Here is a 21883-nt window from a genome sequence, read left to right on the forward strand (position 1 = left end):
CTAAACCTCCCCCAACACAACTCAAGGCCATTGTCTCTCATCCTATAGCTAGTTATCTGGGAGAAGAGACCAACACCTGCCTCACTACAACCTCATTTCAGGTAGTTGTAGAGAGCAATAAGGTCCCCACTCTTCTCCAGACTACATAGCCGCAGCTCCCTCAGCCACTTCTCATCAGACTTGTTCTCTGGACCTCTCATCAGCCTTGTTGCCCTTGTCTGGACATGCTCCAGCAACTCCATGTCTTTCTTGTAGTGAGGGGCCTGAAACTGAACACAGTACTCGAGGTGAGGCCTCACCAGTGCCGAGTACAGGGGCACGATCACCTCCCTACTCCTGCAGGCCACACTATTCCTGATACAAGCCAGGACGCTGTTGGCCTTCTTGGCCACCTGCGCACACTGCTGGCTTGTGTTCAGCTGGCTGTTGACCAACACCCCCAGGTCCTTTTCCACCAGGCAGCTTTCCAGCCACTCCCCCCCAAGCCTGTAGTGTTGCATGGGGTTGTTGTGACTGAAGTACAGGACCCCGCCTTTGGCCTTGTTGAAACTCACAGAATTGGCCTCGGCCCTTCGATTCACTCTGTCCAGATCCCTCTGCAATGGTTGTGCATCTCCAACTTCTGCCTGAAACATGTGTATTTGGATACAAGCATTATTTCCCTAGACTTCCCAAAAAATCCACAAAATTAAGATCGAGGAATTGGAATCCCCACAGCACTTTTAGAATTTGTAAGGCAGTCAAGAAAGATAGTTACGAAAACAATGTAAACATATGTAATTATAGTTTATTTATTGAAGTATGTTATGATTTGCATGCTACTAGAAATCTGGTGATTAGTACAGAAGCTCAACCCTAAAATGTTACATTTCACAGAAGGAATGGGTTAAGAAATCATAGTGAAAAAATAGAATTTTTGAGCACAATCCAGTAATTTCACGGCCAAACACACACTACATGTAGAGGTGGAAAGCTAACAGAAAGACTTCAAAAATATACAATTTGAGTTTTCTTTTTGTGACTTAGTAGCAACAGCATAGTCCCTAACTGTCCAGTTCCTTTCTGCTAGGATACAAACTTCACATCAATGGCAAGTTAGCAGTGATCCTTATTTGTATTACTTGAGATTTTCTGCATGATTCCGCCCTAAGTCCTACAGTGTTAGTACTGAACTTTAATCTATTGGTTTATCTTTGACAGACTCTCTCTTCGGTGGTTCACTACCAGTGAGGAAGTGCCTGTTCAAACAGGAAACGTATCACATCATTGCCTAGTATCTAGTATAAATTACGTAAAATATCTCCTTTTTGGACTGTGATCTCAAAAGCAGCCTCAGTTAAAGAAACAAATGCACTAGGGAACCGATAACCTCCTGCTATGAACAATTTAAACCTTTCCAAAAGGCCACTACTAGTACTTCCAGATCTTGGCTGTGCTTCCACTTTGGAAAAAAACACCAAACAACCCACCCCCAAAAAAACCTACCAGAGCAAAACCAAAAGTTTTGTCCAGTTTCTCAAAGACAACTGTAGGCTTAGGTTTTTTCAGTTCAGGAAAGAGATTAGGACAATGTAAAAAGACTTTGGTTTTGTAAGCAGAACTCAGCATTTCTGAAAGCAAGTCTCAAGCTGAACACACACAAGAAAGCACAAATTTTTTTTTCTTTTCAACTCTGCAAAAGGCCTTAAGCCTTACCTTCCCTCCCATACAGCTGGCCCCAGCACAGGTGAACACTATCTCACAGTGCTACAGAGCAAGTTCCCTTTGTCTGCTACCAAAAGGACATGGCATTCTACAAATCTAAAGTATCACTTCTATAAGAAGTTTTGCTGACAGTGTACTGCTGTCCCAAAATCATAATAAAAAATGAAATTTTGCTTCAGACTAGGTGATGAAAACTGCAAAGCTTGTTCCTAGAATGTTTAAATACTTCATATTATCCTCCTCATAGAAATCAATAATTTTTATAAGTTTGCTATAGCTACTTTTTCAAACAAGGAAATAAGGTTTCTGAAATGCATGCAGAGGTACCAAGTACCTTCACTGAACACAAACTGCATTACAGCATATTTGTATATACTACACAACTCCTAAGCATTTTTCCATTTGGAAGTTCATAAGCACAGTTTTCCACTCCTTCAGGTGTGAGACACGCAACCATAGCCTGTTGAGTGTGTGCCACCACCACCAAGCCAGTCTCTGCCGTGAGATCACCCCTGTTCACATCTGGTAGATGAGCATTCTTCAGACAGTTCAAGCTTTCTCTTAGCTGTGGGCAAACCCACCTTGCCTGAACTGCACCTTGAAAAGCGGCTGCAAGACTGAGAAACACAGCTGCTGTAGCAAGCTGGATACCTGGTGAGTATATGCACTGTAGAGGAAGGGACACACGCCACCCATCCAACCTTCACAGGTCTTAGTGGAAGGAACAGGACTGCCTGGGTAAGGGGTAAGCCAGCACCTACCCCTCACTGTTGCTCCTCCTGTCCACACAGCCCTCCCCTTACAGCTGAGCATTTAACCAGCCGTTGGCCTCGACACCAAAGCAGCCCCCCATCCGTGGGCTCACCACCCACCTCACTGCCCATCCCTGCTCCTGAGCAAAACCGTGAGGTAAGGCCCGCCATAGCCACACAGCACCAGTCCGCCCCTCAGACTGTGCCGAATCGCCGGGCGGGCGACTCCCCCCATCTCATCACTGCACTCCCACGGGAACAGCGCCTCAGCGCTAACGGTACACCACCCGGAGTGCACCTGGAGCCCTCCCGAACAGGGCGAAAGCCCCTTCTCCTCGAGGGCCCCCACACCCCCAGGCACAAGCCCACGGCTCTCAACGGTCGCCACTGCCTCTCCCGCTTTCGCCACGCGCGCGCTCTCTTCCCCTCAGCGTCCCTGAAAGCCGCGCTTAAACACGCGCGTCGCACCCAGCAGCCGACCAACCAGAACGCGACAAGACCTGCACCCGCAGTTTGCGAGCTGAAGGCGGGGTCCGCCTTTGAGTGACAGTTCAGCTCGGCCTGTCAGCCAGCAGCGGCCCACCCCCCCCGCCCCCCCGCCCAAAAAGCGGCTGGAGAGGGGGCGGATCCCCTTGATCTTACCCCCCACCCGCGGCCTCTCGCTCCCTCCGCCCCTCCGAGGCGGGCGGCGGATCGACAGGCCCTCCGCCCAATAAGCGCGGAGGCCGCTTGCGCGGCGGCATGATTCAGGACCAATGGGAGCGGCGGCTGGGCGGAGGCCTGAGGTTTCCAAACGCTCCGAGGCGCCATGGGCTGAAAACTAAACCGAGATGGAATCTCCCAGTCTGAACCGGTTTGAGCCGGTTCCGAGTCTGTGGCATTAGGAGGGGGAGACGCTCCGCGCTCAGTCTCTGCTACCACCGCTGCTTCTGCCGCTGTGCGTGTGACCTGCTCGTAGGGGAGCCCGCCGGGGGGAGCCGCCGGCGCAGCTGAGGGGGCAAAGTTTAGTGCCAGCTGGGGGAGGGTGGAAATGGGGGTGCACTGAGCGTCAGCCAGGCCTAGGGGAGGGCGGCAGCAACAGGACTAGCGAGAGACCCACCCGCACGGGCTCAGGCCTGGGCAGCCAGCGACGCGGGAGAGAGGGCCAGGGCCCCGCCGAGCCGGAGCTGTGGCAGCCAGGGCCACGAGGAAGGTAGAAGTTTCCCCCCCTCCTACTAGGGGCCTTGGGAGGCCGGAGCCCCTGTGCCGACCCCCTTCTCTCATCCCGGAGCCAGAGGAGGGAAGCGCGCCCCGTCTCTTGCGCGCCCGACGGCGGGCGGCCTTGCTCCTGGGCTGAGGGGAAAGCGCCGACGGGAGCGCCCCGCCCGGGGTCGCAGGCTTCTGCCGGGCGCCTGGTGCCGTAGGGCCGAGGCAGGCTTGCCAAGGGGTAGTGCGGGAGGAGAGGAGTGGCCCTGGTCACGCCCGCCCGGTGGGGAGGGGGCTGCCCTCGTCTTTCCCCCCCCCCCCCCTTCTTCTTTTCTGTGTTGATTTGAGGGAGAGGGTTATATTTGGTGGGGTTTTTTTTATTTTCCTTTTTTTGACGTGTGGTTAGAAACTTCGCTCACCAACCCCTACTTTTTGAAGGAAGAGGCTGTAAGAAACACCTAGGTAAGTAAGCGCTCAGGCTGCAGGGAGGAGGGGGGATGATTGCGATGAGTAACGGGGGGAGGGGGGGCGAAGGGGAGAACGCTTGGGGGAAGGTGCGGGGCCGTAGGAGGGGAACGGCCGCGCGTGTGCCCGTGCGGAGGGCGCAGCGTCTTGGCCGGGGAGGGAGAGGCGTAGTGGGCCGCGAGGAGAAACCCGGAGGGGCCGGGTGCGTGTTTAAAATCGGGTGTGGGGTACGAGCATCCTAGGCCTGGCCGGCGGCTGAAGGGAGCGCAGAGCCTTCCGCGGGGCCTGCGGGGAGGGCCGGGGAGCCGCTGCCGGAGCCGTCGGCGGGGGCCTGATACTCGTTCCGAGGGGGCTGGGATTGGTACAGGCGAGACTAGGGACATAATCTGTAAATTATTAGGAGTGGAAGTTTCCAGAAATATTTTTGTGTGTCTGTGCAGCAGTATTGAAACGTCCGCCTGGATCACGTGAGGGCCCCTGTATAGAGCAGAGGGAGGGGCTGTGCCGCCGCGGGCCCGCCGCGCGCCGCAGGGCCCCGGCCCGCGCGCCCGCCCGGGGCGCCGCCGCCGCCGCCGCCCCTGCCTCTGCTGGGGGAGCGGTGAGGCGGGGCGCTGCCCGTTGGGGAGCAGCGCGGCCGCGGCTTTGCGGAGGGAGCGGGGGAAGGCAGGGCCTCCGCGCTGGGTGGGTGTGAGGTCATTGCGGGGGCGCTCCGTGTCGGGCGCGGCCGTGCCGAAGATGAAGGCTCCGAGGTGTGGGGCAGATGTTTGCGAAGCAGTGTTCCTTCATCTCGTAGGCGGGCACGTGTGTGTATAACGTAGCGAGGGAAGGAATCGTTTCGGTGTGAGTGCGTTGACTATAATGGGAATGCGTTTGTGGTGTGATCCATGTCCTACCGTGCATCTGAGGAATTTAGAAGTGATGCAACTAATTCGTTAGACGAGGGTAGAGGGGCGGTAATTCGCTTGCTTTCAGTAGCGGAGTTGCGTGCTTGGATGTGGGGCAGAGTGATTCTCCCAGGGTTTCTGTGTTGTGGGTTTTTTTTTTTTTTCTTAAATCGCTGCCCCAAATGGGCTTTAATAAAGGTGCTCTAGGGTTCACTGTGAATACTCAACATTTCTTCATTTCTTACTATTAAAATGTATTCCTGTGCACTACATGCTGAAATTAATCGGGTATATCATAGTAAGGTAACTGTTGTGTTAAACTTGAAGGTCCGGGGTCATTGGGAGTTGGGATAGCTATGTAAACAGTGCTGTAAATGCAGTTCTTGTGACCTTCGGTAGATGTCAGATTTTTGCTGTGTTGTAGTTCAGCGGTTGTTTGTTTGTTTTTAAACTCTTTCTCTTCTTTTGTTTCTGTTTCCCCATTTATTGGCAGTGTTGAGGAATTGATTTGTGGTGGTACTTAGAGCAGAGGTTTAAACCTCTTCAGGGGTTCAGGCACGATGGGGAAGAAAGTATAGGATTATAGTAAATGAAAGATTATAAGCTTCATGTGGCTACACTGTTAAGAGTAGGAAATCGAGTTCATTGTAGTTGGTATTGACTACAAAGCCGCCATTTCTGTATTTCAGCTTGTGAGTTAGGTAGGGTCATTTTGAAGATAATGCTGGGAGTGGCAAAGGGCCCTATTCAAAACATTTCCTTTCTGCTTCCATGTGGTTAATAACTTGTCTTGGTCACGTGGCTCATCGTTTGTGTTCTTAGGGCTGTGTCAAAACCACCGAAAGAGGCTTAAATCTGAAATGAATGGCCTTACCTGAGGAATAGCTGATTTATGGCATTTGTTGTAGTTTGAAAGCTGCTTTCCTGGCTCATGGTTCAACCGTGGAGGCCAGATGGGAACAAAAAGGGGTATGCCTGAAAGCAGACCTGTCTGGTGGGAGTATTAACTGCTCTCAGCTGAAGAGCATATGAATTGGTGCATTTTCCTTCTAGTAGTGCTGCTTGCAGCCTCTCTGCCAGATGAAATTTTCAAGTGTCCTTCTGAGTTAAAAGAATGAAATCGGCCTCCTGTGATGTTTTGTTTGTTGCTTCCATACTTAACACTACAATTCTGAAAACTTTAGGAGTGTGTGTGTGGGGGAGGACAGATGTGGAGTGTTAGTTTTAATTTATTTCTGTTTCTACTGAATGTTTATTTCTTTCTGTTTTTCAGGGTAGATGTTGTAAAAAGGCTGACTGGATATTGAGATGGATTTTTCACTTCAAAATACAATTAATATGTTCATTTTTTGAAGTTAATGTCTTCTGTATAGAAGTAAACAAAATTGCTTGACACTACTTGCAGATACGCATTCTAAACAAAAGATTTTCTTTGTGCTACTGTAGGACTTTCACTTAATTAGTAATTACTTGGGTTGAGACACAGGTTTGTCTTGCTCTTGTGAGAATGACTTCAAGATGTAAGGCATAAAATGAATTCTTATTTTCACATGAAGTTATTTAGTAAGAGCAAATTCGACTTCTAGCTGACTCTAAAGGAGTTGGTGGGCGTATGGGTGGTGTTTCTGGAAGAGTTTCAAATTGTATCTCTGAGTATGCAGATAGCTCTAGTGTAACTTTTTGAGTGATCTTGCAGTTTCGACTTCTGTCTGTTTCTCAAGTGAGCAGCTTTGTATGAGATCTGTAGCTTTATGGAAGGTGCTGAAAAGGAGGGTGAATGGTAGAGATGCTGTAGAGGAGAGGGAAGGACTATGTGTTACAGTTGCCAGTGGCTGTGAGAAAGGGCAATAAACTTGATCAGGTGCTTGCAACATGGGGGGGGGGGGGGTGATGTGAAAAGGTTGGAGCATAATTTGCCATCCACAATTCAGTGGTTCCTGGCTTATATTCTTGCTTTTCACGATTGCCTTTATCTTGTACCAGTCTCTGGCTGGTAAGCATCTTTTATGAACACCCACAATCACACACAGCCCACCTGACTTCCTTTGCATAATATCGAGGCTGCTATGTCTAGGACAAAGAGTTGATGCTGGTTTTATGGGACTTGAAACCGCCAGTAGAATTCCATTTCAGTTTGAAGTGATCTAATGTGGTACACGGAGTGACCTGCTGACTTAATAGTCCCCTTACTTCATCCTCTCAAAGTGCCTTCAAACAGTCAACTTAGTTTCGATGGTTCGATGGTAACTTTTTACTTGTATGTAGTTAACTTGTGTTTCCCCCCCACCCCGAGTATTGGAAGAATGCCCTGTGGCTAATTTCCTACTGTGTATATAGATTACAGTTCACTTCCATAAGCAATTGTTTACAAGCTTTTAGAACTGATCTTCTAAATACAGATGTTGGCCTTGGAAACGCAAAATTCGACTGAGATTGCTCATATGGGTTTGGGTTATAATGACACTAGGTATTGCTACCAGCAGATTTATGGGTTTACACATGTAGGGTCTGGTAGGGGTTAATACCTGCTTTGAAATAAGTTTTATCTTGCTGATAATACATCCCATTGACTAGTCAGACTGTTACTATGTATTATACACCTGCTGAAGACCCTGAGAATTTAGTTGGAGTAGTGATGTGTGGTTTTTTCAGAGTTTGTCCTGCTACTTGCTAAGCAACTGAAGGCGTGTTGTATTCAGTGCTATTTAGTACTGCTAACATAGCTCATCTCATTCGAATTATGTTGCTGAAGTTGAAGCACTTGCTTTACAACTACATTTAATAATAATTTCTTATAAATTGATCAAAATGTTTTAATTTATTTTGCAGTAATCTATGCCAGCAATTATGACAATGTTAGCAGACCATGCAGCTCGTCAGCTGCTGGATTTTAACCAGAAACTGGATATCAATCTGTTGGACAATGTGGTGAACTGTTTGTACCATGGAGAAGGTGCACAGGTAATGTGGACTAAGCTATGTTTATTGACCGTGTTTACCCTTATAACAAGTCAATTGAGCAATTAATTCACTTCAATAAAAATCAGTAATATTGGTGAATTTACTCTGCTAGTGACTGGAAAATCATCAGTAATTCATGTGCCCCGATTTAAAAGTAGGCCTCATGTAATGAACATTGAAATGACACTTAGGAAAAAATGTTAGTTTAGTGTGTGTTGATTTCTGGCGTGCCTTCTGCTGTTGAAAGGTATAAGCAAGTACAGTTTGGTAAGGGCACTTCTGCTTGCAGCTTGCCTTCTCTGACTTAGTTCTTCAGGAAGGTCTAAGCTACCTGTTATTTATTACCATGGACAGGATTGTGAAGCCATAGACTTAACCTGGGCTTCACTGAAGGACTGTATTTAAAAGAAAAATCTTAATGATGTTGTTACTATATTTGTACTTACAAAGAAGTGTCACACGTCTTTAAGAGAAGAGTTGGTCCTTTCTTGTGTCTAAGTTTTTTTTTCCCCCATTACTGTTTGTCTGCACAGGTTCTTGCACTCTTTTCTTTGGACTTCATGCTGATTGTGAAGTCTTAAGTTTAAACTGGGGGATGTGTGCATCTGTGTGTTTGCATATATTGTCTTGAGAGTGAGTCTTGTATTGCTGTTACCTATTTCTTGAAGTACTTTGGAAACAAGACTTAAATGTTGAAACCAAGTATTGCTACAAGGGTGTTGGCATAGTTCCTCTTCTGGCAGATTTTAATTGTTCATGCTTAACAAATTTGGAGTTTGTGTTGGGCACCCAAGATATTCTTGTACAACAATAAGTAGTAAATTAAAAAGTATCTGAGGCTTTTCTATTTCTTCCAGCTGTTAGAATAAACAATAATATACTTGCCTATAGGTGTTTTGTGTGTGTCTCTCTCAAAAAAAAAAAAAAGAAAAAAAAAGAAAAAAAAAAGAAAAAAGCTTTTTCCTACAGGTTCTGAAATACTTGTATTTTGAGTTTCCTAAATTCAGGTAGTTACCAGCTGTAGTTCTTTAAATGATTGTATGACAGAAAACTGCTTGTAGCTTTTGTCTTAAAACTGTGGACTTGTGAGTGCTTGTTTTGTGATATGTTTGTTTACTGTACTGCCTTACAAGATAGGTGGTGCTTATAGTATTGTTTGGTTGGAATGGAGTTTAAAAAGTTGGGAAGTTTTATAAGAAGAATAGAGGATTAACGCTAAATACAGTGATCCAATTGCCATTGTTCTGGTATTGTGAGAAGTTGCTTCAGTTAAGACAGCTGGGTATAGTCTCTGGTATTTAGAAAACTAATGGAATAAGAAGCAAAAATTGAAGAGGTGGCACTTAACTAGCAAAAGTGAATTATGATATAAACCTATTTTAAATACGTGTACTAGTATGTGTCACTTCAATGAAGATTTGGTTTGTTATTTTAGTATATTTCCAAAGGTGGAGGCAGATTTCAGTCAGTCTGTGAACTCTTCCCTCTTTCGAGGAGTTCAGAAGTTTCTGCAGGAAAAAATGCTGCTCTGTGGAGTCTGACAGCTCAAATCATGACTTAAAGGGTGACAGGAATAAGAGAGGTTGAGGAGGCTAAATATTAAAACTGGGAGATGAACAATGGTTTGCCTAGAATAGAGAGGGTAATGTTAGGGTAAAAGAGGTTTAGAACGCAGCTTGGATGGTCCATGCTGAGCTTGCTTTCAGATTCACCTGTGTCCTCCCACTGCTTAATTCCTGCCTCTTGCTTGCAAAACTGTTACCTGCTGATCTATATCAGGCAAGAAAGAAGCTCTTTTCTGTCCCAGACTTTTAAGTTTTTTTTCTGTTCTCAGCTTTTTGTATACTTCTCTGAAAAGAATGTCCCCAACCCCACCCCAGTGCAACACATGACTAGGGAGACTTGAGACAACTCAGATGTTTACTTGGACCCATCCCAGACTCTTAATTCCATTGGTCTGTTAGACCTTCACGTATCCAGAAGGATAATTTGTGAACTGATTTTGGTAGCAACGACACAGTGAGGCTTTGATCTTGATTAAGCATTGCTGTTAAATTTATACTTTTTTTATGAAACTACAGGAATTGATACTCAGAATAAGGATTAATGGGTATAAGAGTAAACTCGTCAGTGCTTGAGAGAAGGATATTGAGCATCTGTGTTTTGTTGGTGTTGAAATTTGTTCCTGTGATATGTCACCAGTATTTAGAAGCACTGTGGAGGCCAGTATGAAAACACACCCAGGTAGAATCTGGAAGTAATACAGCTATACTTTCCCTCTTACACTAAAGTGCTTCAAAAGTGCGGATTTTTTTTTTAAGGTCTGATGTCATACTTTGAGAATATAGTTGTACTGCTTTTGGACTTAAAAGGAATATTTATGTGGTACTTCTCCATACCAAATCTACAGGGATTTACTTGCTAGTTAAAGTTGGTATCAGACTGGGAATTGCTTCACTGTGCTCAATTATATTACATAGTGATTCCAGTATTGTACGGCTGTTTTAGGCATCATTGCTTGTACATCCTTGCTCTTTACTTTAGTAGCTTTCAGTTTTAATTTGGTAAATCCCATACCCACTTTGTTTTTTGCATTGTATGCATATAGATTTTGGGTTGTGATGGGATTGGGTTTCTGTCTTACTGAAAATACATGTTTTCTTAGACCAGTTGGTGATTAGCAGACTAGAAATCTGCATAGACTACGTTCTTGTAGCAGACTAGAATCTGCATAGCTGTAGTAAGTTTTAAATGTTGAAGTGAATCCTAAAGTAAAGCTTTAACTGCCTTGTAATTCCATTGAATTGGCTCTACAGTGCAGTGAAAGAATGAACTAAGTTCTGTTAATTGTGATGTAAAATGTTCATCTTGTTAGTAAGGCGGTGTCTGATACAATTTACAGCCAGATTTGTCAGTACACTGCATTTTTGGAAACAGTTAAAATTATTTGGCTCCCTAAGAAAATGCTTATAGACATCCAGGCTTTTGAAAAGGAGAGCTTACAGGAATTCAGCCATTTCAGTGTGTAATTGCTTCAGATGAGATTTTGCAAGTTACTGAAACCATAGTATGTAGTACAATAATTGCTAATGTCAGTCCCAAGGAAGAATAAACCATTAGCATGACCAGCTCCCTCCCCCTCAGTCAGTTTTTATTATTGTTTTGTAAGCTGATAGATACATCAAGAGATTCCTCGGAAGCAGGGGATTGGAGACCTCTAATGCTCTGCGCTGTGGTTCTTCAAAATAAAATGAACAGTTCCTACCTACATCAACAATTTTGCAGCATAATATAGTACTCCTTAAAGCTGTCATTTTATATGAATGTTTCCAGCAGAACTAGAAAGTTTTTGGGTGCACTTGAATAAAATTTTATGTAGGTTACTTTCTTGAATGGGCGAAAACTTCATTCCCTAGTATGTTTTCCCTATAACTTGTGCTGTTCTCACACGTTCACTGCTGGTCTAGTTGAATCGTTCTGTATGGAAGAGTGGAAGTAAGTAAATGTCTGGCTTTCATCAAGGTATTTTTGGAATTTGATTACTAATAGACATGGAAGGAAGCTTAAGGGACTTTTACTCCTAATTGAGTTCTGCCTAACTCTTGGATAAGTGATTTAAAGATGTGTTACATATTAACGTCTTCACTGACAGTATATAATTTCTTAAATAATTTAATACTAAGCTTTTTTTTTCTTAAATCAAACTTCCTTCTAGCAAAGAATGGCACAGGAAGTCTTGACTCACTTAAAAGAACATCCGGATGCGTGGACAAGAGTTGATACTATTTTGGAGTTCTCTCAGAACATGAATACCAAAGTAAGCAAATTAACTTTTATTTATTTGGTTTTGCTCTTTCTTCCATCCATAAACTTTGAGGAAGGTATCTCATTTTTAGCCATAGACTTTCCTGATTCAAACCACTTTTTCTTTATTGTCTTGTTCCCAAAGTTGGCTTTAAACAAGAACTGTAAATAGGCAAAATATTTAAACCTCCTTTTAAGTTGACAAGAGTTTTTCTCCTTTTTTTAAAAAGAAGAAAAAAAAAAAAAGAAAGGAAGCACTAAATTGGAAACGGGGTTTTTTTTTTGAAGGTGTATGCAGGCATAATACCAGTTCCAAAGACTGGCGTGTGTCTGTAGACATCTGAGCAATGAAAAGTCACCTAGAGCCACATTTTGTCCTTGGATAAGTGCTTGGCTGTTTTTGAACACAGTGAGAGCCATCTGCACATAACTGAGGAGTTTTTCCCTAGGTAATGAAAGTTAAGCACTCCAAACTCTTTGTAGTATGAGGTTAGTCTTTACTAATATGCAGAACACATTTGCCTTGTACTGCTGTTTTAAATCCATCCATCATGGTAGAGACTAAAATGGGCACCATTCAGATTTTTTTTCTACAATTCTAAATGCTTTACCTAAGACTTCTGAAGTTTGAACAGAAAAGTTGATCGAAACGTGTTTTCACTGTCTTAAGTTGATGATTATTATCTCAAATAACTGACATGCATGTTTTTCTGCTTGATACACACTGTGTTCGAACAGAAAATAGTCATGTTTGGATGGCTTCTGAAATCAGGCAGTATTCATGAAAGAGTTCCATTTTTTTTTTTATTGCTCTCTGAAGTTTAGGGTGGAACAATTTAAAGAACTTCCTCAAAGTGCTAACCTTTAAGTTAACAGTGTTTGCTTGTTTGCTTGCATGGTGAACTTTGCTTTTTATACTGACAGACATTACTAATGTTTAAGTTGATTTATCAACAGTATTTTTAAAATCTCAAATTTGTCTTGTGAAAAATGAGATGATTAGAGGAACAGAAAGAAAGCAACAGGTAAAGAATTCTTCAATTTACATAAATTGCAAATGATTTGGTGCTAAATTTATGCACTATGACATTTGGCTTTTATGCAGTCATATTTTTTCTTTAATTAAAGCTGTTAACACTACCTGATATTAATCATAATGTTCCATTATGTTGATTGCTTGTAATAGGAAGAAAAGGGGTGTCTTCCTGTGCAACTGACACAGCTAGGCTTTGACGGCAGGCCTCCACAAGGTCTACCCTTTTGATTCCCTTTAACTGAATTCTGTTCATCAATTGTTTTGTTTCATGGGAGGTGGGAGGGAAAGGGATTTGGTGCATAGAGTAAGTAATAAGGGTACCATAGAAATTTCTGCCATAGGGATCATTTAATGCTTTTTTTCAGTCTTTGCTGTTACCTGTCCCTCATCTTCATAACTGAGCAGTGGATTGCTACTAGACAATTAGAAATAAGCAAACCAAGAGCAAATTAATTTTGAAAGACTTCTGGTTTATGTGCAGCTCAAATATATTTGCATGCACTGTTGCAATAGTTGCTTAAAAAATATGCTTCTGATAGTTCAAATGGCAAAGCTTATAATTGGTGTCAGTGACTTTTTTGGGGCTTGCTGTATTTCATTATCAGGGAAATGCCAAAATTAAAATCAGCAAATCGAATGAAGCCTACAAATAAAATAAAAAAACCCCAGAAAGCCCCTTGCAGAGTGTCCAGGCAGGCTGATGAAGCCTTCAGACATGGTATGCAAGAAAGATGTGTAGGTGAAGATTGTATACAGTGATGTTATTACTGCTGCCATTTCATTTCATGTGTGAGTGTTAGGAAAAATGAATATTACTAGTACTGAGGAAGAGATAAACAATATACTAGGAGACGACAGAGTTGAAGTCACATGTGTAAAAAAGAATGAGTAGAAACCTAGACAGCATGAACCTTTTCACAGTTTAAGGTACATGAATCTGAATTATATATTTGAGGAGATAATGGCAAATTGCTAGAGATATCTGTCCTTTTCTTTGACTCAGAGGAAATCTTAAGTGGGGAAGCAAAAGGACTAAAGATGTGGTCTGTCCTTAGTTTATGTCAGGATTTTTAATTTGTGTTTTTTTGTTTTTTTTGCTCATCTAGTGCTTTTGTAAAATGAAACCAGACTTGCTGTTCTGGTCTCAAAAGTCAAATAAGTTGACTTGGGCAAGAAAGTTTGGAAGCAAAACTAACATTTTTGGTTAGCTGTTATCTGAAACGGCTGTTGATACGTGTGCCTGTAGAATCTAGAAATTTAACTAGAGTTTAGATCTGCCTCAGGGAAGTTAGCACTGTCTGATACTTTTGGTACTGTTAGAAGCTTTTTGTAAGTATGTTTTGTATTGTGAGCCTGGGTCAGGTGCAGATGATGTGCATAATTCTATAGCAGTGTCTGAAATAACTTTTGGTGAAGCATTTTGCTTAAGAATGTTTTGGTGTATTTTCCTACATGAACATTCACTTGATTTCACTTAGCTTTTATGAGAAGTAATGAAGTAAATATTCGGATTAAAATCTAGTTGATAAAATTCTGCTGCTGACCATGGAGGAAAAAACACCCTGCCAACTTTCTGTTAATGCATAATTCTTCTTGCTGCCCAAAATTTTGGAAGGTGACAGACTATTTTGCAAATGCGGGATGTACATGTGGAGCTTGCGGGAACTTGGGTTGGATAGAGAAGCAAAGGGACGTAGGTAATGCTAAGGTGAGAACAGCAAAAATGGTATTTTAATACAATGTAGCTTGGGACAGTCTACATTGTGTTTTTTAATTAAATTTAAGTTTATATGATCCCTTTGGTTGAAATACTAATGATTCTACTTTGTATATCAACTAACCATTTTAAAGAGGAACTCTTATTCTCAGCCAAACTTTTTAACTGTGAAAACTTGAGTTTGCCTTTCAGGCATTTATGTGATACTTTTTCCTTCCTAATCCACTGCAGATAAAGTAAATGCAAAACCCCTTGTCCTCTTTTCTCTCCTGTCAATTCATGCTAATGGGGTTTTACGTACTAAAGTTTTTTTATTATATCATCACAAACTTCTTTCCCTGTTACTATGAGTTGGCAGTAGGGACAAATGGGCAGAGGGACTGGCATTACCGATTACTTCACAAATGTAACCGTTTTGGGTTAGAATGTAGGAAGGCATTCCTGAAAGGTAGAAGGATTTCTGAAGTGTTTTTTTCACATTTTTATTATTCTTTGACTGAGCACAAAAGTTCGTCTTTAAATAGTAGAAATAGCTGCCATATTGGGGTGGGTATTGAAATTTAAAGAAACCTGTGGGTTGTCTTGCTGTTCCTAAAGTAACACACCAGCGAAGTTTGGAAAATAGTTTCTTTAGAAAGTGTCAGTGTCAGGACATGTGATGCTAAGCAAAAATTTTTTTTTTTCAGCTCTTAGAGGAACGATAGGAAGCTTGAGACCATCCAAGCTGCTAAATATTTTGGGAGCCTGGTTGTATTGAACATGTGAGCAGTCATTTATGATGCAAAGTCATATCTGGCTGCTACTTTCTGTTCTCCAGATAGCCAAAATTGTCTGCCAGGGGGCTATTCATTATTCCTTCCCCACCCCCGTGTGAGCATGATCAAACAGCAGGACTTAGTATAGTGAAAAATAAAACAAGAAAGAAAAAAAATGCATGAAACTTCAGTAAATGGGTGAATAGACACATATTTAATAAAATCCTTAGTTTAATAATCTTGAAGTCTTAGATGTTAAGTGTGAATGTCTGAATGAGAGTCCTGAAAGTAAGTTAGTCCTACAGTAATGTACTCACATTTTGTTCTTCTCCAATTTCAGTATTATGGACTGCAAATCTTGGAAAATGTGATAAAAACAAGATGGAAGATTCTTCCAAGGAACCAGTGTGAAGGTAAGGAGGGATTTTTGTCTTCTCCCCTTCAGTAATAACTGAGATTTAGACTGTCAGTCTCCATGTCAGTAATTTTCAGCTTCACATACAGTTAGGCTACTAACTTTTTGTCATGTAGTAAGACCATCTGTTTTTTCTGGATGATGAAACAATGTCTTTCCCTTTCGTGATAATGGTCTCAGTGGGATGGTGAGCACCTGAAATTCTGTAAATGGCATGGGAAGGTAAGAGGTGTGACTGATGATTTTGAAACATCATTGCTTAAGTGGTGTACTGACTTACAGGCCTAAAGAGGTCTAACCCTAGGCAGCTTCTGAAGTTAGCTTCTAGCTTTGAGGTAGAGGTTTCGATTCTCTGTACTTGGCACAGGAGGCTTTCTTCAGCATGTCTGGGCTGTGTATGCCACCCCACCAGTATGCTGTCATTTTTCTGGTAGACTCTGGTCTGTCTGGTAGCATGTGTAGATTTATGTGACTTTTTTTTAAATTGTAAGCAGTCATAATTATGTAAAAATAGAAACATGAAGTAAAGGCATAGTCTTATCTGTTAATGATCATTCATTCTTCTAGGCAATGAGATACTATAAATTCTGCTTTTAATTCGTGTACGTGTATATGAAGCTAGATTGCTGTAATTGGAAGTGCAGTGTAGGGAAACCCCAGTCTTCTGTCATTGCAAGGAATCTGGAAGTCTTAAAATAAATGCTGTGTTTTGTTTTTTCCCTCCCTTCCTTAAAGCCTGCAATGTGTGTTGAATTTTAGACATTAACTATAGGAAGTGTAAGTACCTATGGTACAGGATTAGTGCTTGTTCACTTAGCCTTCTGTCAAATTATGATAACTTGGACTTCAAAACATTAAGTACAACTACTTTTAAATTCTTGACATTGAATGTTGTGACCATTCTATACTTGGCTTTTTCCTAAAAGCTGATTTTGGAACTCGTTCAAGTTACTCCAATTTCTGTGTTCTGCTGTGAGCTTTTATTAACGATGCTAAGATGTGCTTTGAATTTTTATTGCCAGTGCTTAGATCCTGAAACTATATTGATTAAAACATAGTTGTAAATGTTGATGAAGACAAATGTGTAGAGGGAGACTTCCACATTTTTGTGATTATTATTTTTCTCACCTTTCCCCCCACTCCTTCCAACCACAAGTTGACAGATAAAGCGTAGTTCTTCTTGAAAGCGGAAGTAAAGTTTCACATTCATTCTGCTGTTGGAAATGGACTTGCAGGCTTCTAGGGAACAGCTTCAACTTATGCTCAAACACAGACGTCCTTTTTGAGAAACTAAGGGAGCACTCTGATTTTCAGTCTTCTGCGTGCTTTTAATAATTAGAGTCTCTCAATTTACTCATATGTTGTTACATTCCTGGCTATGAGCACTTAGTTTCAGCATTTGGAAGTTGTTCTCCTGAAGTTTTTGGCTGTGGGAGCAGAGCAGGAGAAAAGCAAGGAGTCCGTAGTTGGAAGCAGTTAGCTTACTACTGCCCGCTGGTGAAGTGAGGTGTAGTAGAATAGGAGATGTCACAGAGGTAGGCTTGATAGTTTGGAACTGAACAAGTGCCAAGTACAGAATATGAATCAGAGAAGTCTTAAAAAGGCATGCTCTTAATACACAGAATAGATGAGAAATAGCAGTGGTAGGAAGAGGGCACTGGCTGTGCTTTGGGTCATGTCATCTGATCCGTTCTTCAGATGCAAGATAATATTGGATACATGGCTTAAATGAATTGAGGATCTGATATATTTGAATTGGTGTTTTAGATTTTTGTTACTACTCTGCTTGTAGGCATGGTAGTACTGTTTGACTGGTTCCTGTCATCTGAGAAGATATGATAACTATAGCTCAATACATTACAATGCAAAATAAAGTTACTGTCTGTAGTTGTGCAATCAACTTGAAGTATTCTGTTCGTATTTTTCCTGACTTTTGTACTTCTTCTGAAGACTCCAGAGGAAAAAAAATTCTTCATCCTAACACGTCTTTAGTTCAACCTTTTAAAGTATTTTCCCTTTTACAGAACCAAACTAAGGTTGCAAAATTGACTTTTATCCTCACATTTTAGGGGAATTGAGTTAGTTGGCTTTTACTTGTCTTGTTTCTCCTGTGCATCAATAGAAGAGGACCCAAATATATTAGTGTACCATGACATTTGATGCATCTTGGCCTCAATGGTGTAGGAGGGAGAATCAGTGTTTCATCTCTAATCTAGTTTCATCTGGTCTGTAGTGATGATTGGTTTCTTAATTTTTTGGCTGATGATACTGGCTGGTAGTAAATAACTGCTCCAGAGCTCGTTCAGATGGTTTGATTACTCAGGAGATGAGAAGACAGGTTAAGTTGAGGTTTCCTTGATTCTGACTTGAATCATTCCTTTAGTTGACAGGATTTTCCTGTTTGAAGTGCAACTTGTAAAATATGGGTGCAGGAAACTGAAACTCAGTGTAACAAAGTAGTGCTTGGTAACAAAGCAATTCATGCAGGTGATTAATCAGTTCATATTACCTTATATTTTACTTTATAAAATGTAACATGTCTAATTTGATTTGTGTAGTAAATACAGCTGACATGTCTTTTAGTTAAGATGAAACTACATCCATTTATGAGAATATACTGTTTTCTCTTTATAGCAATAGCAGTGCTTTAGAGTTAAAGTGAAGAGCAGACCTGAATTGAGCTGTCAGTGAATGAAAAAATTTTTGAAACAACCTGTGACTTGTTGGGCCTTGAGGTTAGCCAGGGTTTTGTTATCGCTTCTGTCTGAATGCTGGGAGGTTTTAGCTTCCAGCCTGGAATTCCAAATGCAAATAGGAAAGTATGTTTTCTTCAGATGTGTTCTTTGGACTTGAAACCCTATTCTTAAGTTTGCTTTTATTTTAAAATAACTTTTAGTCTTCAGCTCTTCTGACCTTGATACCTTTTAACTTAACCTGTTCCTCAGGTGTCATTGATTTTGCAGGTTGAGGATTGTAAGCACTTTTAGAATTATGGGAAGATACATGTGGACTATCCAAAACACGAATTGGGCAAAACAATTTGCATTTCTAAAATACTTACGTGACTACTCTGCTTTTTCTTGTTCTTGAATTTTTTGTTTGCTTTTGGAGTCAGCAGTTTGAACCAATTGCTGACCTGGTTATCTAGACAAAAGTGGGGTTTATGAAACACAGAATTGGTAAAATTCCGTTAAATGAGGTTCCTGGCCTACGTGTTCAGCCTGCAGACACATTTAGCAGCAGACAATAGCAATGGGTTAGACTTGTTCTTTGTAAGTCTTTTAAGAGAATGCTTTGGCTTGCTCTTACACGTATACAAATGATGTGATTTGGTTTTCATTCAAACCTTATTGAGGCTGCTTTAGTGAAGAGTGCGTGGCATATTCCAGAACATCCCAGGCAGTGGTGAACTTGGCTTATTTCCAGAGTATTGTCATTCTCAACTAATAATTCTCGGTTTGAGGTGATACTAAATGGTTTTAAACTTCGATACTCTTACAGAGTTGACTGTTTAATAATGCTTATAAAGGATGTCATTTGATTACAGTACGATGGTCTCAATAGGATTTTTTCTTATAGTGTGAAAACCTGCCTAGAAATATAGGCTTCTTGGTCTTCCAGTTTAGTGATACATTTCATTAATCCTGCAGTATGAAGTGAAATTATGTTCCTGTGGGCAGAGCAAGCTTTTCTGGGGTGTTTTGAGTTGGAATGGATAAGCGCTTCTTCATTATGAAACTTGGACTGCTTGTACAACTTTTCTCATTTTGAAATGGGGGAGGTGGGCTGGGTGGGATAGGGAAGTGCTCAGAGAGATGCCATTTTGTGGCTTACTGGAGGGTCCTGGAATTAAGTATAGAGCTGCTGATGTAGTGGAAGCTGCTGTAGAAGAGATTTTTTTTGTGGGGTGAGTAGATATCTTAATGGAAATTTCTGGCCTGCTTCACAAAGAGAATTTTTTTTCCTTTGATTCTCAGTGTAACGAAGGGGGAACGAGCTACATGGCACTTCTTGGGGGTGGGGGGGAGAAGACAAGCTCTTTGCCCTTTTTAAGAATTTTTGTGATTAGGTTTTTTTACCTGCTGAAAAACAAATAGATGATGGATTGATTGGGTTCACCACTAACGGGGAAAGATGATTTGTGGGACAATATGGGAAAGCATTGTTTCTTTAAACTAAAAATAAGATGGTGTTTTGACCACATTTTAGGACTATTTAAACAGTTTAGTGTAAGTATGTATGCGTACAAACATCCCTGGTGGGGACAACTCAGCTTTAGGATTTGCAATTCTAATTTTGGTTGCAAAATTATGTTAATTTGTGGAGTTACATTGTCCACCTGCTTCACTTACGCCTCTTATTCTTTAAAAAAGCTCATAACTTGTTAATTTTAGTAAACTAGTGTGAACTTGCATCTGCAGCACCAGTTAGGATAATTTTCAACACTTGTTCAATGTTTGTGCTCTGTAACTGCATAAAAGGATGTGCTTGTATGTCTTAAGTACAAGAAGTAGTTTTGTCTACAGGTGTTTACTCGCTGACTGTGTGCATTCATGGTAGTGTGCTGTATTCGGTCATGATAGGAACTTCTCTGAGCTCAGGTTACACAGCCTAGATGAGATGTAATTGCCTCTAAAAGCACATCCAAAGATTAAACTGGAGGGTATTTCACACTTCTCAAGTTTAGGCTGCAGAATTTACTAATGTTGGATAATGTGATGCTCCTCACTGTCCCATTCAGCTCTAACGATTGCATAGCTTGGGTCACCTGTGAAAATACTTTCCTTCTAGAAAGTGTTTCAGTTTTAATGTTTACCCCTCTGTAGAGGAGCAGCTTTCACATAAGGACTACAATAGCTAATGTTCATCCAGAAACTTTGTACAGATCTTTAATTAATGTCCTTGGTCTGTCCTCCCATTTTTTTGTACTTTGCACAAAGTACTTTTTGTACTTTGTTTACCAGAATATGTTAAGTGGTGCTAGTCCAGGCCTTCTGATAGTGATGATGTCCAGCCTTTCTCATAATTAGAACATGGTTTGAGGTTGAGCAGGTTGATCTACTGCTTAACTGTTGTGGGTAAAAGTGTTCCTCATCTATATATTTCTTGATGTTTTGAGCCAGTACTGGTGCTTCTCTGGCACTTTAGTGAACTGATTCAGGAAGCTAAGCTGGCAGAAGATGATTTCAAAACAGTTTTAAAACTATTGAACTTTTTTGGTAACTCTTTCTAGTAGTTCAGCCTCTCAACAAGTTCTTGAGCAGGTGCTAGGACTGCCAGAGCTGTGTCAATTAAAGCTTTGGAATGGAAAGCAGGATCTGCTCCCTTTGGTCTCACGTTGCCATGAGATCAGCATAATTGTAATGTCAGATGGTCCTTGATGTCACATGTATCCTGGGTATTGTGGTCGGGGTTTTTTTTCCCCCTTATGTGATATTGGAAGGTCTGTTTAACAGGAGTGTCTATGTCTCCCTGTTGGGCTCAGTGAAGGGTCTGAACTTGGCAGTTGTGTTGTTGCCATCTTCAAAACTTGTTCAGCTGCTCCTGTGATTGGAGGCAGTGGTTGTGTGGTTTGTGCACGTCCTGTTCCTGCTTCTTTAAAGTCACACTTTTAAGTTCTCAGAACACACTGATTTTAGCAAATCCAGTGGACTGCTACCCTTGAACAGTTTCTTGGACATGTTCTGCTGAAAAACGGTAGCTAGCCTATGTGTTGATTTTTGTCACAGTTGAAATATGTTTTACTGAGAATTACCTTTCGTGTGGAATGATAAAGAAATGAGCTATTAAATATGGAGCAGAAACCACAATACTTCCATTTAAAAAAAAAAGTAGAAAATGTCATTTAAGCCAAAAAAAGCATTAGAGAATTGGATAGCTGCTGCTTTTAAGGGATTAAGAATATGACTTTGTTCACTGGATGGAAGACCTTAGAAGTCTGCAGCATGACCAATGAATACTAGCAAGCTTTTCAGGTTGTCTTTTGAGCTGTGGTCACCATTTTTTTTCAGTGGAGAATCGTTGGACCTGACCAGCTGTTTTCATCTGCTGATCTCAAGGCTAGATCAATGGTGGCATAGCATTCAAGTTGTAACTAAACAGCATAATATTATTGATGCAGCAAGATGGAAAATATGCAGCTTTGGAGTTGGAAGCCTAAGAACAAAGCTCACTTTCTAATTCCTTTTTGAAATGCAAAGTTTTG

The 21883-nt window shown here is 41.6% G+C and overlaps 1 protein-coding gene across 6 annotated transcripts in view; it reads left to right on the forward strand.

Moving 5' to 3' along the window:
- The first annotated feature begins 3235 nt into the window (after positions 1-3235).
- XPO1 (exportin 1) overlaps positions 3236-21883 on the forward strand; it is a 39597-nt gene continuing 20949 nt past the window's right edge. Inside the window, exons 1-5 of one of the 6 annotated variants that reach the window (XM_075413543.1) lie at positions 3236-3393; positions 4048-4103; positions 7820-7951; positions 11667-11768; positions 15604-15676. In XM_075413543.1, coding sequence (XP_075269658.1) covers positions 7826-7951; positions 11667-11768; positions 15604-15676 — 301 coding nt within the window. In that variant the 5' untranslated portion in view covers positions 3236-3393; positions 4048-4103; positions 7820-7825. Of the gene's footprint in view, positions 3394-3493; positions 4104-4736; positions 4788-7819; positions 7952-11666; positions 11769-15603; positions 15677-21883 lie in introns of those variants that run through there. The other 5 variants (XM_075413545.1, XM_075413544.1, XM_075413547.1 and 2 more) reach the window with 5 other exon arrangements.

Source organism: Opisthocomus hoazin, chromosome 2, assembly GCF_030867145.1.
Source record: "Opisthocomus hoazin isolate bOpiHoa1 chromosome 2, bOpiHoa1.hap1, whole genome shotgun sequence".
Classification (NCBI taxonomy): Eukaryota; Metazoa; Chordata; class Aves; order Opisthocomiformes; family Opisthocomidae; genus Opisthocomus; species Opisthocomus hoazin.